This window comes from Esox lucius, chromosome 4, assembly GCF_011004845.1.
Source record: "Esox lucius isolate fEsoLuc1 chromosome 4, fEsoLuc1.pri, whole genome shotgun sequence".
NCBI lineage: Eukaryota > Metazoa > Chordata > Actinopteri > Esociformes > Esocidae > Esox > Esox lucius.
This window is the reverse complement of record NC_047572.1, coordinates 3,163,496-3,180,949: the sequence shown is the minus strand read 5'-3', so window position 1 is coordinate 3,180,949 and position 17,454 is coordinate 3,163,496. Positions and strand designations below refer to the sequence as shown.

Below are 17,454 nucleotides of genomic sequence, written 5' to 3'. Positions count from 1 at the left end.
CAGACCTAGTCCTCCTCTTTTTCAGGTCATCAACACACAATCCCAGGGAAAATGTACCATTTCAGAATTACTCTTATTTTGATCATATTGTGCATTTACCAGAGGTAAATCCACCCTTGTTTGAATTATTTTATTAGTTATAAAAAGAAAGGACCTATTTTGCAACTTAATGCTTCGGCAGCGGTTTAAATATGAAATGCAGAATGCTGAAAATCCCCATTTCATATGGTAGGAAGTCAAAACGGAAGGCTATACTCTAAATATAGGCTAGAATTAGTCAATAAACATTTATTTTACAGATCTAAGGGGATACAGAGCAAGGCTTTATTTACCTGGGCTTGAAAATAAACAAATAAGAACATTAATGTTTTATGTGGTGCAGAACAAAGATGAGTTGAACCTTTGGATCAACGATATGAATATAAAATGCTAAATGTATTTACTCTGTACTGTGCCCACAGAATTATGTGTAAGGCTTGCTTCTCTGGACATAAGCTGTCCATTGGCTTCATGGAGGGAAAAAAGCCTGGTGTTTGCTCTAGAAAGAACAGCCTTCAGAATGAATAAAGCTGAGAAGTGGCAGACTCTCCACAATATGGTGCTACCAAGAAAGACACATTCAAAGTCCTGAGTTAACCTGATGAACAAAATCATTTGGTACGACTCTGAAAACTAAGGGAAGGAAATTCAAAATGTAAAGGCATATTTCAAAACAAATTGTAAAAACAAAACAAATGCACACAAACACACTTTGATAACTTCTGAGTACTTTTAGACATGCATGCTTCCATAAACAGCATTCAACAGAATGTGTGTGCCAAGAGTATGCACATGTGAGTCGGTGATGGGATACTGAGGAGGCCTGCACTCCCAAAGGATGAAGGTGTCTTACCTGGTAGAGCTATTCTCTTCAGAAAGAAATCCAGACCAATCGTTTGTTTGTATTGTTTCCCAAAGGCCTCCTGTGCAAACCTGGTGGCGAGTGATGTCTGAAACAGAGGGAGCGCGATCATGCTAATACCTTTGTCCTGCACCTGAAAGGACTCACAATACATTGGTGGTGTGATAGAGTTCCGCAAAACAACTATGTTAAGAAAAAATAACACACTGCTTGGGAAGACATTTATCCCAACTATCGTAATTAGCATGAGGTAAGCTAAAGCAATTAGCCTACAGCGGCTGTCTTGTGAAACTGTCATGTCCCGACTTAAAATCATAGTGAATTAAGAAAACAGGTGTCTGGGTAAAGAAGAAATGCCTCTGAACGACAGGCCCAGTAATTGCCACGAAATTACAAAACTCCATCACTCCATGTCAGTTTTGGGCTGGGGAGGGGGAAGAAATTGCATGTTATATAGGCTTTCTGAAACCCATGGGAATTCACATCACAGACTTGACATGCCAAGTTAAATTCATTTTGATGGATGATGGAAGAAAAAAAGTGCAGGCTGTCTATTAGCTATCTTTAGAGCAGTGTGCTTATATAAACATTGGAGGGATACTGAAACAGTGGGGCAGCCTAATTCTTCCTGTGGTGGATCCATTTAATGTTACGCTACAACTTGACTAAAAGTCACACATTTACTTAACAGCATTTAGTATCAGAGGTATTTTAGTTATGCTAGCAATACATTAAAAACAAAGGACAGAAAAGCCATTCTTAAATGAAACCTACAGGGAGCTAGTCAAAACAGGAAGGAATAGGATATTTAAACTCTCTGCACTAGTCACAGTGGATGTTCTCACTCCACTGTATGGTATTAAAGGTCCATCGCAACTAGAATCACTAAAGGGGATCTTGGCTGCTATTCCTCATGTGGCTGAACAGTACAGATCTTTATTGGAATGAAATACCACCAAAATGCCTTGAGGTCAAGGCTTTCTATAGGCTGCAGTGTCCTTATAATTTTCTTTTCACTTGCCTGTGACTGACAATCTTTCGTTGACCAAAAGGTCTGAAAAAGTCGACATGTTAAATGTGTCACAAGCTGAATGGTGACTGAAAAATTACTTGTGGTGACTGACGTAACAATGAGTAAATCGACCATTTAAGTAGCCTAAACAATCACTGACAACACAGGAATAACTAGCCTAGACAGCAAAAATCTATTCCACATGCTGGCGTTGGCTTAGGGAATCATTTGTCTTGGCATTCCAAAAGCTTGGCTATCCTTTCTCTTCGTAGGACCCTTTTTCTTCTCCACCATATAATTGGAACTAACCAGGGCATGTAAAAGCTGGCGTAATCCAGACTTTTCCCCAATAAGGAGACGGCACAGGGTCACCAATGATACCACTGCCGGGAAATAGGGGAAGTTCCATTAAGAGCATAGACGGAGTCAGATGAGATGGGAGAGAAAGGACAGAAATAGCAAGCACGGTATGAAAAGTCTACAGTGTGATGTCACTCATTTAATGCAAGCTAAGGCAGAGATACTTATAAATGAGGAGATCAGAATCTCACTAGTGAATTAAAAAAAATCACTGACTGTATAATGCTCCACCTGGCACAGTTTTCACCTATCACACTCACGTTGTTGTGCTGTGTCACTTGGTTGCTAAATTATTTATCACAAAATCTCTTATTACAAAATCTCTTGAAGTAGAAATTCAGGGGATAAGTTAGGAAACTGCTTATTTTCATCTACGTTTTGTAATGTCACAGTTCCAAAACAATATGATATTACAAAGAACAAGTTAAATGTCTCAGTTCTCTGAAAATATTTATAATATTGGGCTTCTTGTTCGCGTAAATGATCTAATGTTTTATTTGTTGAGCAGGTGGCTAATGGACTTCTAATAACCCCTTGAAAGCATCTTGTTCCACAATAACCATGGTATGGGTAAAATTACCATCAGGTGTTAATATGATAAAATCTCACCAAAAGTATTTCTGGGTTAGGTCGGGCAGACAAATGTCATTTATTTTCTACAGCAACCTGATATGCAAACCAACATAGCTATGACATAAGTTGATCAATTCTTACACATGCTGGCATTGACCAAAAGGTCTGAAAACCATGGTATTTCATCACATTTCAAACAAATATGAGTTTAAAAAGTATTTAGTTTCTTATATGCCAAGTGTGGCCTGATGAGACTGTGAGCATCCATATTTGACAGCCATACCACTGTACTCCTAAATAGACAACCACAAGTGAAACTACCCTACAAGATGGCCTCCAAGAAAAACTGATCCGATTGCAATTTGCTAAGCAAATTGACATTAATAAGGGGGGAAACGGCATTCAAGATGTCAGTCACTGGTGCCTATTCAAAATAGGGGGTAGGGGTCATGTTTTCTGCCCAAAACAGACAAGCAGGTAAGTCATGAAGACAGTGATAAACTGACACCTGGCAGACGTGCGAGAAGGGTTATTAATGTAGCGTATCTACTGCAAACTGAGATGTGTGTGTTCTCTGTAAGCCTGAAGAAAATGGGGACTTTTCAGAACGAGAACATTCATTTTTCTCATTGAGCCTACAGTCTAACTGCGCCATTTGTTGCTTCCATTTTTTCAGGGAAATGGGGAGGGGGTGCTTTTAACAGAAGCTGGTGAAGCCAAAAAGCACTTTAAAAAAACTGCAATACTTTACCACTCGACCATTTGAGGATTTAGAGATGCAATGAAGAAACATGGCAACATTGTCATGACAATCTCTTTGCTTTGCTTCGAACATGTATGTAATTTGATAAAAAAAATAAAAAAGGTTAAAACATTGGGGGTTAACTGAAACACTAAACTTCCTAACACAAAACATTTGTCAAAAACGTATCATCAAAGTAATTTGCATTTGGACAACACTAGGTTGGGGAATTTATAGCTAACAAAAAAGTGAATTACAAAAAAAAAAATGATATATATTTAAAAGTCTAAATCCTGCATAGAATCACTGTTGTACATGAGGTTTAAATGGTTAAAACAGTCAAATTATTGAAAACATTTATATGCACACCTGTAGGTTAACAAATACTTTAAAAACAATTATATTGGCCTTAATTGCAATTTACTACACAACCAGGGTTTGGAAAGACAAATGGATTGTAAAACCAAAATGTGACAAATTAACATGTTGGAGAGGTGCTTTCCTACATCTGAATGGTATTAAAAAAATTAATTAGTCCCATATTTGATCACTTTTCAGAATTATATCAGTATTTAGGCTCCCTTCAAAAACACATATACTGACATCACAAAAGACAATTTCTAACTTTCCTATCAATCAACTGACCCCTTAGTTTAACTTAACCATTTCGTTCTTAAGCAGACAGTTTGCTGACAAATTTGGGAGGACATTACTGTGATGAAATTTGATATTATAAAACAAATCTCCCTGCAATCATATGCTATGTCACAATTGTTTATATGGTTGCTCATACAGTCGGGGTTTAACAAACAATTCTGTTAGTCTTAGCAGAACTTCTCACTCTGATAACAATCCACTGTGCCCCTTTAATTCAATGCGCAATTGTCTTACATCAGTGGATTATTTAGACTGCAAACACAGCGGGGTTTATAACTAATGAGCAAAATATAAACACAACATGTTAATAGTTGGTGTCATGTTTCATTTCAAAACTAAACTTCTACCATACTTGGCCTTAAGCTTAAAACAAAGGCTTAACATTTACATAAAAGACAAATGCTTGTGGATGGTTACAACAGGAACAAGCATATACTTTATAATAAAAGCATTTAAAATGTGTGCAATCTGAAGTGTGGTCAATCCCATTTCTACAGACAAGAGACCTGGCTCTAGGTCTTTCAGTCCAGGTTTGAATTTGAATAGCCCATGGCTATTCTAGCAAATTCTCATCCCTCATCTCCTACCCCTTACCTCACTGTCTTATCTAATAAAAACACAAAAAGAAAAACAAGCGTGGGACTTGGCCCCTACTGGAATCTGACATTACTGCAAGACCAGAGCCATTGTGTTAAAGCGCTACTTATGCAGCAGACAGACTTAATAAAGCAACATTGATTACTGATAATAACCTATGAGGAGTGGAGATGGGTTCACTTGAAACCTCTAGGATACACTGTTTACCCAGGTCAACTATCAAAATATTCTTGAGATTCTAAGCCAGGGAATGGCAACCCTGGTCCAGCCACTTCATGCTTTTGATGTTTTTGGCAGGGCTCCCGGCTTGTGCATCAAACCCCTGCAGCTTATCGAGAGTGCCGCAGCCCGCCTAGTGTTCAGTTCTCCCATGTCAACTTATTTCTTTGCACATTCCACTGGCTTCCGGTTAAAACTAGAATCCACTACAAGATTATGGTGCTTGTAGTGATGTGAACCTTCAGAAACCCAACATAAAGACAATTTCAAATAACTTGACAACCCAACCCAAAGTCATTTTACAGGTTTGACAATTTTCTCCCCCTGGTCCTTATAGCCAAGATGTCATCACCAATATCTTGGCCATTCTAGTCGGGTAAAAACTGCAATAACATCTGAGTGGCTTATGACAGAGAGGTTAGGACCATTGGTTTTCTTAGAGGAGTATGTACGAAATTAATATTGTTTAACCCAAGTCAAAATATGCATTATTTTACTACAAATTCTATATTACGTTGTCCACACGAATGTAGCAAGTTACATTAGCTAGATAACCAGACTAAGTTCCAAAGCTCTGCAGAATATCTCTCCAACAGCACACACAACCTGGATTAAGGGTGAGGCACCATTAATAGGTTTACGACAGGATCTCGTGCCAGACTGAAATCCACTATGCTATCTTTGAAACTGTTTATAGATCCGTTACACAGTAGGCTGACATTAGGTTGATCAATCTCTAATGGGAGACACGTGAAAAAGGAAGCGTTTAATAAGTATTATAGCCAAACACTTTTTATGACTCAAATGCAAAGTCCACATCTATTTTTGATATCTTTTCTTTACTATATAACTTTGGTTCCTAATAATTGGGGGTCACCTAAATACACAAAGAAATTAATAAATAATCATAAATCTAATAATAGGCACAAAACATAATATACAGTAAAAAAAAAATTGGTCGATGAGTAAGAAAAACCCTGAAAAGTTGAAAACCTTCATACAGAGTATGAAAAACCATGAATAGGCTTAAAAGGAATTACCATATTTGATTGGCAAAAACATAAACATAAAAATCCGCTAATATGATTAAGACAACTGGAAGCAGAAGTCTGCAGATAGAACTCCCACAGTATCAGATATATGCACAGAATTCAACATAAATGAAGCTTTGAGGGATAACTTGGACAGGGAAAATAACAAAAAGCAGCTTAAGTTACACAACAGTCTACAGAAGGGAAATGTTTCATTTTTGCTGTGTAAGACCAGACAACATATTGCCACTAAAACCCACATTTTTTAATAATCTTTCTGTGCATTTACTTCAGTGTTTTGCTTTTTATATGACACTTACTATTCAGATGAATTGCTTTAAATAAAAAATCTCAGGTGGTGTAAAAGATTTGGCACAGCAGTATTGAACAGGCAGGACCCTATACAGCTTCTATCGCATGCATGAAGACTGTAAAACATGAGTATAAATGCATTACTCAATGGCTACCCGGACTATCGGCATGTTAATACCCATTTAAGCACACACACCTGACTCTACACACACATTAAACACTGCTCATTAAAATAAACACTTACGGATCTCATTTCATACCATCGCAACCTTTTATTTTCTATCCTGTAGCCTAGTCATCTTATCCCGTTCTATATGTAAATAAATCTCAACTACCTTTTATACCTCCACATCAACTCAGCGTTAGTACTCATTGGATCTAGCCAAGCTATTTTTATTCATCATTGTCACTTGCTACTGTTCTTCTATTTCTGATCTTTCAACAGTCTAAGACTATCTCTTTGTCTTACTTTTAACTCTGCATTGTTGGAAAAGGACACACTGTTGTGCCTACAGCAGATAACATCAGCTAGGGGAAAATGCATACTTCAGCAATTTGATGCAACGATTATACTGTATAAAATAGAGGTAACAAATGTTCCACCAAAATGTCTTTGTCAATACTCCACATATTCTGTACCACCAATGCATAATTACCTACGTATGACTGACTTTGAGTCCATCATTGTCATGGTTTGCATTTTGAATACTACAAATATGTACATCTCAACAAAAAGTATTAAAAAAAATAAATAATCGTCCTTAACCTGTACTTAGTAATCCAAGGTTAGGCTTGACAATCTCTGAATGTTGTTAGAACATTGGTCTTTTCTCAGAGAGAAATTAGCACCCAGTCACGACTAACGATTGTCACATTCACACTGACTAGTTCTCAGCAGAGAACACTGTGTAGAGTATCAGTTTTGTCATTTACTAGCAATTTCTTCTCCTATTTTCTGATAGGCTCAGACCTGGTCTAGCGACATTTGATTCAACAAGACGAGATGCTAAGCATTAAACACTAGCCATGGGTGGTCATCAAAACCACGAGGTGAGTTAGCAATTGGAGATAAGATCAGTGCCAATTGTTAGCAAGCTCTGCAATCGCCGCAGTGTGCCATCGCTTTAAAGGGGCAACCTCAGGCACATATAGAGTGGGTTCAAATCCTCCCTAATTGTCATTCAGCAAAACCTCTCTCTTTCTCTACTTTCCTCTCCAATGGAGCAAAAAAGTTATGGCCCTGTTTTGGCCGGTGCACAGTTTGGACAATGGAAACAGTTGTACAAACCTGATTCCAGTTAGTACAAAACATTGTGACTGGTTGTGTTCATACCACAAATATTTAGGATACACTGATGGTTTGAATCTTAGATTAAGGAACATAGTGGGCCTCCAGGGAGCATAGGCTTATGTGGCCACACTATATACATTTGAACGACTTGGCAATATAATGATCCAGTTTGTTGTGCAAACATTTTAATTGCAACTGCAATTTACACTTACAGCCTAGAGTAGAAATTATCTTGATGTGTGCAGGAAATAATAATTTTATTGTTGGCAGATTGTGTCTTGAAATGTCTAATGAAGCACCTACCTCTATGCTGCCTATCAACTATTCCACAGTTCTTGTATACAGATTTAAAGGATTTTGTGTTTTATGACTGTTAATAAACCTAGTGGAGACCTAGCAAAGGACCATCCTTCCACTGTTGTCACTTTGTGGATATAGGGCTGACATTATCATCCTTTCTAGTTATTGAGTCGGCCAAACGTATTTTCTAAAATGTCTGTGTCCAGTCAGGGGATGCCGACAGGAAGCCTAGGGCCAGGGACAGAATTTAGTGTTTAGGACCCAAACCACAGACATAAAATAAATGGTAATGTTTTAGCCAGATAGTTACTGCAGTTATGCTGATAAAATGTGAACAAATAAGTAGGATTATTTCATTAAAAAAAACCAATTACAGCATTTAGCCATTAATCAGTAGTCAGAAAGCGGTTCCACACCAATGCCCGACGGAGAATAACATTCTGATTTTTTTTTATTACCTGTTCCAAAAAAAACTCTAACACAGAGTTTGACGTTCTTCTTAGCCTTACTAATGTTAGCTTAGGGTTCCGGGTAGCTAGCTAAAGAGTAGGTCTAAGTCTTCTTACCCTTCTTCGCTATTTTCGTACTGTATGCTGTAGGGAGGAATTTACTATTTGTCATCCTGGCCTCCAGCTGCCATTATAGTTTCTTACAGTTAGTGAAATTCACTTCCTATGGCGTATTAGGCTATATACAGTGGGGCAAAAAGGTATTAGGCAGCCACCAATTGTGCAAGTTCTCCCACTTAAAAAGATGAGAGAGGCCTGTTATTTTCATCATAAGTATACTTCAACTAAAAAAAAATAAAAAAAAGATCCAGAAAATCACATTGTAGGATTTTTTATGATTTTATTGGTAAATTCCTGTTTGTAGGTGACCAAAAATAAGTATTTGGTCACCTACAAACAAGCAAGAGTTCTGGCTCTCACAGACCTGTAACAACTTATTTAAGAGGCTCCTCTGTCCTCCACTCGTTACCTGTATTAATGGCACCTGTTTGAACTTGTTATCAGTATAAAAGACACCTGTCCACAACCTCAATTATAAAAAAATGGAAGACATACAAGACCACTGATAATCTCCCTCGATCCGGGGCTCCACGCAAGGTCTCACCCCATGGGGTCAAAATGAACGGTGAGCAAAAATCCCAGAACCACACGGGGGGACCTATTGAATGACCTGCAGAGAGCTGGGACCAAAGTTACAAAGGCTACCATCAGCAACACACTACGCCGCCAGGGACTCAAATCCTGCAGTGCCAGACGTGTCCCCCTGCTTAAGCCAGTACATGTCCAGGCCCATCTGAGGTTTGCTAGAGAGCATTTGGATGGTCCAGAAAAGGATTGGGAGAATGTCATATGGTCAGATGAAACCAAAATATAACTTTTTGGTAAAAACTCAACTCGTCGTGTTTGGAGGAGAAAGAATGCAGAGTTGCATCCAAAGAACACCATACCTACTGTGAAGCATTGGAGTGGGAACATCATGCTTTGGGGCTGTTTTTCTGCAAAGGGACCAGGACGACTGATCCATGTAAAGGAAAGAATGAATGGGGCCATGTATCGTGAGATTTTGAGTGAAAACCTCCTTCCATCAGCAAGCGCATTGAAGATGAAACGTGTCTTTCAGCGTGACAATGATCCCAAACACACCACCCGGGCAACGAAGGAGTGGCTTCGTAAGAAGCATTTCAAGGTCCTGGAGTGGCATTGCCGGTCACCAGATCTCAACCCCATAGAAAATCTTTGGAGGGAGTTGAAAGTCCATGTTGCCCAGCGACAGCCCCAAAACATCACTGCTCTAGAGAATATCTGCATGGAGGAATGGGCCAAAATACCAGCAACAGTGTGTGAAAACCTTGTGAAGACTTATAGAAAACATTTGACCTCTGTCATTGCCAACAAAGGGTATATAACAAAGTATTGAGATGAACTTTTGTTATTGACCAAATACTGATTTTCCACCATAATTTACCAATAAATTCATAATAAATTTGATTTTCTGGATATTTTTTTCTCATTTTGTCTCTCATAGTTTAAGTGTACCTTTGACGAAAATAACAGGCCTCTCTCATCTTTTTAAGTGGGAGAACTTGCACAATTGGTGGCTGACTAAATACTTTTTTGCCCCACTGTATATATCATCTGGGTAAAATGGCATTCACAAAATAGTGCTCATAAGTTTGCGTACCCTAGCAGAAATTGCGAAATTTGGGAATTGATCTAGAAAATATGACTGATCATGCAAAAAAACTGTCCTTCATTTAAGGACAGTGATCATATGAAGCCATTTACTATCACATATTTGTTTGGCTCCTTTATAAATCATAATGACAACAGAAATCACCCAAATGGCCCAAAGTTTAAATAACCTTGAATGTTTGGCCTTGTTACAGACACACAAGGTGACACACACAGGTGAAAATGGCAAATGAAGGTGAATTTCCCACACCTATGGCTTTTTTAAATTGCAATTAGTGTCTGTGTATAAAAAGTCAATGAGTTTGTTAGGTCTCATGTGGATGCACTGAGTAGGCTAGATACTGAGCCATGGGGAGCAGAAGAGAACTGTCAAAAGACCCACGTAACAAGGTAATGGAACTTTATAAAGATGGAAAAGGATATACAAAGATATCCAAAGCCTTGCAAATGCCAGTCAGTACAGTTCAATCACTTATTAAGAAATAAAAAATATGGGGATCTCTTGATGCCAAGCAAGGTCAGGTAGACCAAGAAAGATTTCAGCCAAAACTGCAAGAAGAGTTGTTCGGGACACAAAGAAAAACCCACAGGTAACCTCAGGAGACATACAGGGTGCTCTGGAAAAAGACAGTGTGGTTGTTTCAAAGAGTACAACACGATGATAAATTAGTTGCATGGTCGAGTTGCCAGAAAGAAGCCTCTACTGCGCTAATGCCACAAAAAAGCCTGGTTACAACATGCCCGACAAAACCTTGACACGCCTCACAGCTTCTGGCATAATGGTATTTGGAGTGACAAAACCAATATGGAGCTTTATGGTCACAACCATAAGCGCTATGTTTGGAGAGGGGTCAACAAGGCCTATAGTGAACAGAAAACCATCCACACTGTGAAGCATGGTGTGGTGGCTCACTGATGTTTTGGGGGTGTGTGAGCTCTAAAGGTATGTGGAATCTTGTGAGAATTGATGGCAATATGAATGCAGCATGTTATCAGAAAATACTGGCAGCCAATTTGCATTCTTCTGCACGAAAGCTGCACATGGGACGCTCTTGGACTTTCCAGCATGACAATGACCCTAAGCACAAGGCCAAGTTGACCCTCCAGTGGTTACTGCAGAAAAAGGTGAAGGTTCTGGAGTGGCCATCAGTCTCCTGACCTTAATATCATCGAGCTACTCTGGGGAGATCTAAAACATGCGTTCATGCAAGACAACCAAAGACTTTGCAAGACCTGGAGGCATTTTCCCAAGACAAATGGGCAGCTATACCACCTGCAAGAATTTGGGGCCTCATAGACAACTATTACAAAAGACTGCATGCTGTCATTGATGCTAAATGGGCAAATACACAGTATTAAGAACTAAGGGTATGCAGATTTCTGAACAGGGATCAGTCCCATGAGAAATAAAAGACATGCCTGCTCACTCACGTTTTCTTTACAAATGGTACATATATTACCAATTCTCCAAGGGTATGCAAACTTTTGAGCACAACTGTAAATCCTCTCAAGTTCAAAATGTGTATGCACTGGAAAACAACTGTATGTTTTGCTATTAAATATACCCTTTCAGCTAGCCAACCACCATTTTTATAGAGATGTTTGCAGGTTATTACTTATTTTTTAGTTAAATAAAATGTTATGTATGGAAATTGTTTTAGACAAGTTGCAAATCATGAAATTCGACTTGTGCAACAGACCAGACATCATGCAATATCAAAGTGATCAGATGTAATGACAATTTCTCTTCACCAGAAGGCATGAAAGGTAGCTAAAACTTTCTAGTAAACACTTGAGAGAAGACTATGATATGTCATTTGTAACACAAATAAAAAGGAAATAAAACGTTATTGAACAAAATAGTTAGGTGGCTAATAATAGGGGGTGTATTTTTTAGCCATGTAGCTAACCAGCGAGCTGAAAATATTAATATTTCGACTGACGTTTTAGAAATGCTAATTACTAACATGCTAGTTAACATTTGTATGTCACTAATAATCAATAAACATTGACAACTGGGTCAAATGATTATTCAGTACAAGAAGATATATTTCAAAACTGCTGTCGGTTATACAGATAATAGGGGGTTCTACGCTATGTGTTAGGGTATCACTGATTGGCTGTTGGCACAACAAGCAATTTTTACAGAAACATTTTGAATCATAACGCTGTATAAAAAAACAGCAAAGAGAAAAAACATGAATCCCTTCATCAATGCAATTCTTCTGTTTAATAATTGCGTAACTTTCTCAATAGTACTGAATACTAACATTGACTGACTAATTGATAATTATATTTAAGCCAACCGAATGGGCCCCCAAGGCCTGGGCCCAGGACAACGTTCATATTTGTCCCATACTTCTGCATCACTGGTCCAGCAAAATGCTCACAACGTCAGGTGGTGGGTATCACCCGCTTGATTACACCTGTCTCAATAAATGAGAGAATTCCACTTGTAATGGACAAAATTGCATAGATTTTGTAGGTTTACTTAGTGTATTTATTTTAATAATGGAGGATTTTCGAAATTCAAACTACCTGTAACTGGACATATGTTTTAGAGGATAAAGTCAAGTTTGGGCGGAAGCCTAGTGGTAAAAAGTATCCCTGAGCCATCAAGGTAAAAAATAAAATAGTCTGAAGTTGTGCCCTTGGACAAGGCACTTAATCCTTATTGCTCCTATACATTCTTCTGGATAAGCATGTCTACCAAAATGACTACACTTAATGTTTTTATAGTTATTTGAGAACAATGACTAACAAAGTTTTATTATTCTCCTAATGCTTACCTAAATTATCCAACAATGGCTGTCTACTGGCTGAAACACCAGGGTGTATTAATTCAGTCAAACTGGTTTCAAAACAACATTTGACAACAGCACTCCAACTTCTGTCGTGTTAAGAACATCACATAGTCACTGAATATTGTGCATGTGCCACAGCCCCTCATGCAATATTTATAACACTGCAAAGGTGCATTCATTGAGTCAAATAAATGTTTTTGTTGTTAAACGTTTTTTCCAACAGAAGTAAACAACGAAGGAGTTCTACAGTACAGTAATATGAAATTGTTTTTACGAAACATCCCTCGACATTTTGTTCAATTTATTTAAGCTGATGAAGTGTAGCACAAATAAAACGTTTTGTTTGGGAAAGAATACAGTAGTGTACATCCCTAGTCTGATCGACCAGTTTCAACAGCCAGCTACACCCACAGGTCACTCCACGCAATGGATCAGCTAGATAGCTGGCTACATAACCATTAATATTACTTTGACCCAGTTATTCGAAATAAGGAAGTACTAGTTAGCTACTGTATTGTAGATAGTTAACTAATTAGTTAGCTAGATAACCAACTAATTAACTAGCAGCATTACATGACTATAGAAGCTGGGTCGGCTACCACTGTACAGCCAAAATTGACAAACCTCGGTGGTAAATTGTGAATAGCTAACTAGCCACAACACTAAACTACCATTAGCATTACTCATATCAAAACGCAAGTTAGTGCTGAGCTAAAGGTATCAACTACCTGCCATTTACATCATAAAGTTATCAAGTTTAAATAGAACCAGGCTATATTGTTACCTAGCAAGCTAGTGTTAACCTCGATGACAGTAACGTATAACGGTAGCTGCTAACGTTAGCTTGAAATCTGAAAATCCCTCACCTTCCCCGATGCGCCGTCTCCGATAACTACAATTTTAAGTTGCTTATCCTGACTGTCCTCTTCTGAGTCCGACATGTTGAAATATATTGCAATGAAGATATCTGTTGTATATATATGTACAGTAATGTAGTAAAAGCTTATTAAATACAGCTATTTTACCAGGAAAAACAGCTAGCTAAGGATTAAATAGACCCAGCACTAGGCAACCAGACGCCATGATGTTTCGCGAGCTGCACTGTTGCCAACACTTCCCAGGCATGTTCCATTAATCAATTGTACGCCGGTTGTTTAAAAATATTTTATTGACTGACTGTAAAACGAGTAATTTAGAACATATTTAGCGTTCAAACTTTTTTTTCAACATACAAGGTTTGCAAAAAAAGGTAGCCAAAGAAATAACTGGTTAAAATTGTGCTATACAATGGACCAGTCCCAATGACTATTAGATGACGCATCCCCGTTGCTATGGCAATCAAGGTAAAAGATTTAAAGGCATTCTTGCCTACAAAAAAGTATGTTAAGAACGTCTAAGTTCTCACTATTTAATATTCTTTCTTTATGTGTAACTATACACATTTAAAAGGCTCTATATGGAGCCCTGTATGATCCATAACTCATTTGTTTCCTTCAAATTCGAGCCCCTGATGGGTTTTTAAATAAACTAAAGGTTAATGCATATTCATTTAATTTGACCTAGTTACTCTTTACGGAAATGGGATTGCTGATGCACAATCCCAGTAATCCATTACGAATTTTTATAAAATAAGTGGTACCAATCCGTCAAAACAACAGTAATCAAAGGACAGCAATGCATACAGGTGTGACAATCTGCAAGTCTGTAACACACTATTCAAATTATTATGAAATTAAATTATTATGAAATGAAATAACTTAAATAGCTTATTGCAGGCCTTTGAATTAAGTGCCAAAGGTGATTTTAATTTTAGTGGTAGCAAACAGGAGAAAATGCACATAGCTTTTACATATCAAAAGAACAATTTATCCTATTGTATATGTGCAAATAGTAAGTCGAAGTTTATTCATTAATAATAATTGTTTGAAAATTGATTGCAACTTTTATACTTGAATCAATTAAAAACATACGTTATTTAAATAGATTTGTTTATTGACTGACCTTTTAAATGTTCCAGTTGGGAAAGGAACACCCATCTAGTCAACGGGCATGCCAACAGATTGTTATGAGGAATTTGCACCTGGAGCCGTTTGAGCCAGGTGGCAGTAACTGTCAGGTCAATATTGGCTCATCATGGTGTGTAGTGAGGGTCTATGAGCGAAAGACGTAATACTGGGCACGAAAAGGTACACAGGTACGCACACGAACGCCTACGCTCATAAACACCCACATCACACAGATGTACATATAAAGCATGTACAACACATAAGCTATTGTGCATTCATCTATGTTATTTTACAATGCCTTTGATATTCTTGTTATAGTTCAACTCTTAAAATTGGTTGCTTGAAATCAAAGGAAATGTTTGAGCTATATGATGGCAGCTATGAAATTACAAAGAAACATTCTTACAAATATATTGAATAGGCTACATGTATATATATATATACTAACTTAAAAGTAATAATGTAGTAATGCATAATAATAATTATACATACATCAATATGCCATGTGATGCCTTAAAGTTTAACCTTAAATATAAATCTATCGCCTAAAACACTGGCGTAGTGACAGAGATATTCCGACAAGACAGAGGACACAGATTCAATTAATAGCAAAGATTATTTTGAACACAACAATCAGGATTTATTTGAATCCCTATTCACTTCGGTTGTTTTAAAATTCATGGAGATTCCGTTGCAGATCCATACCCAAATAGCTGGTTATGTGGTATTACTATGATTTGCTTTAAAATTCAAATTCTAAATCCTTGTTATACTACATTTGAAGTTAAACGTAATTGTAGTATTATGTTCCAAAATGTTTCTTCTTAATAACCTTACAATGCATGTATTTGTGAAAATCACACAAATACCGTATGCTATCATGTATATTTATGTTATTATTTATGTTATTATCTAATTATTAGAGTGTGCTTCTCTAGGTGAGTAATTAAATATACAGATTTTCTATGTAATACAATTCATAACTGTTACAGAAATCAATAAGGATGTGATGTGGCAGTAGCTGGTTGAACGTCCAATGCCCTGGATTATTAAGATATTCCTTATCTGGGTTTATTAATGTGTGGAAACTGCAAACTTCAACAAATCAGACAATATTCGCGGCATTAGAGTCTTTAACTTAAACTTAAAGTTTCAGGAGTTATAGATAACTCCTGAAACTTTAAGTTAAATATGAGCAGGATGTAAAAAAAAAAAAAAAATTCATCATCATCATTTTGTCTAATTCAATTTCTATTCAAATTAGTCTAAGCAATTACATGTATTTATACATGTGAATGAATGTTTAAGCAATACTTGCGAAGTTAGGAAATATAGGATTTTTAATGCAGTATTTGTAAGTGTTAAGATTTTGTTTCATGGTGTAGCCCATAGCATTCCCATATAGAGTTTGGGTTATGGATTAATAACAAAAATAAGATGGGTTGATGGTTAGGATGCATTTATTCTCATACATCAGTCACATATTCTAAAAATATTTTAATTCAGTGGCCTTGATCTTTTGATAATTAATCAGCAAATAAGGCATCATGAAAGCAAATGTGCTCTCTTTACCAAATAAATGTATATTTTCACAAGAACATACTATTGGCTAGCCTGAGTTTTAGGTTTTAAACGATGAGGTATCTTGATTATTTTAGAAATAATATATAAAAATATCGTTAAACCATAAAATATATTGCTTATCTCCTTGAAATCGAATCACTGAAAATATCCGTCGCTGTCATTAGGCTATGCCGAACATTTAAAGACCGTTTGTCCGTATATTGCCATTTTATTCAGAGAGCATAACTGGATGCGCAGGAAAATAGTTCGAAATAGACAATTTTACTAAGAGCGCAAATCCTCAGTTGAACGAGAACAGCCTGCTAGACTGAGGTTTATCTCCCGACTAATATTCCATTCCAACATTCCAAGTCGTTTTGGGGGAATGGAAATATCTTATGCAGAAATGTTAGTGCCCCTCAGTTTATCGTTCATAACGTAGCCGATTGTTTCCCATTCGAGACTACTGATCTGACAATTGGATCAGATCAGTAGTTGTAGCCTGACAGTTTGGGAATTGTGTGAAAATCTGTACAATGTAGCCTAGTATAGCTTACCTGATATTTTATTTTTTTACGTTAATTCTTCGTAAGACTGACAATTGTTAGCCGAATTACACGGGGTCTCTTTAAACCATTTTTAAACGACAGATTAATTTATACACTTGGTCGTCTTTCAATGTGACTTAATAATAGACAAATTCGTTATATTACAAGCATGTAGGCACATAGGACATAGGATTATACATATATATATATATATATATATATAAATATATATACAGCTCCGGAAAATATTAAGAGACCCCTGCATCTTTTTCTTTCCTTTCCAAAAAAGTCGAAAATTAAGGTTTTGAGTGAGGAACAGAAGCGTTCAATTTGCAGT

At 37.1% G+C, this 17,454-nt stretch overlaps 1 protein-coding gene across 2 annotated transcripts in view; it reads right to left on the bottom strand.

Moving 5' to 3' along the window:
- The window catches only part of rab28 (RAB28, member RAS oncogene family), a 58,335-nt gene extending 44,231 nt beyond the window's left edge, over positions 1–14,104 (bottom strand). For both annotated transcript variants that reach the window (XM_010904263.3, XM_010904262.3), the window contains exons 1-2: positions 13,867–14,104; positions 893–989 (exon numbers count right to left, since the gene is read on the bottom strand). In XM_010904263.3, coding sequence (XP_010902565.1) covers positions 893–989; positions 13,867–13,941 — 172 coding nt within the window. In that variant the 5' untranslated portion in view covers positions 13,942–14,104. The remainder of the gene's footprint in view (positions 1–892; positions 990–13,866) is intronic.
- Between the last annotated feature and the right edge of the window lie 3,350 nt (positions 14,105–17,454).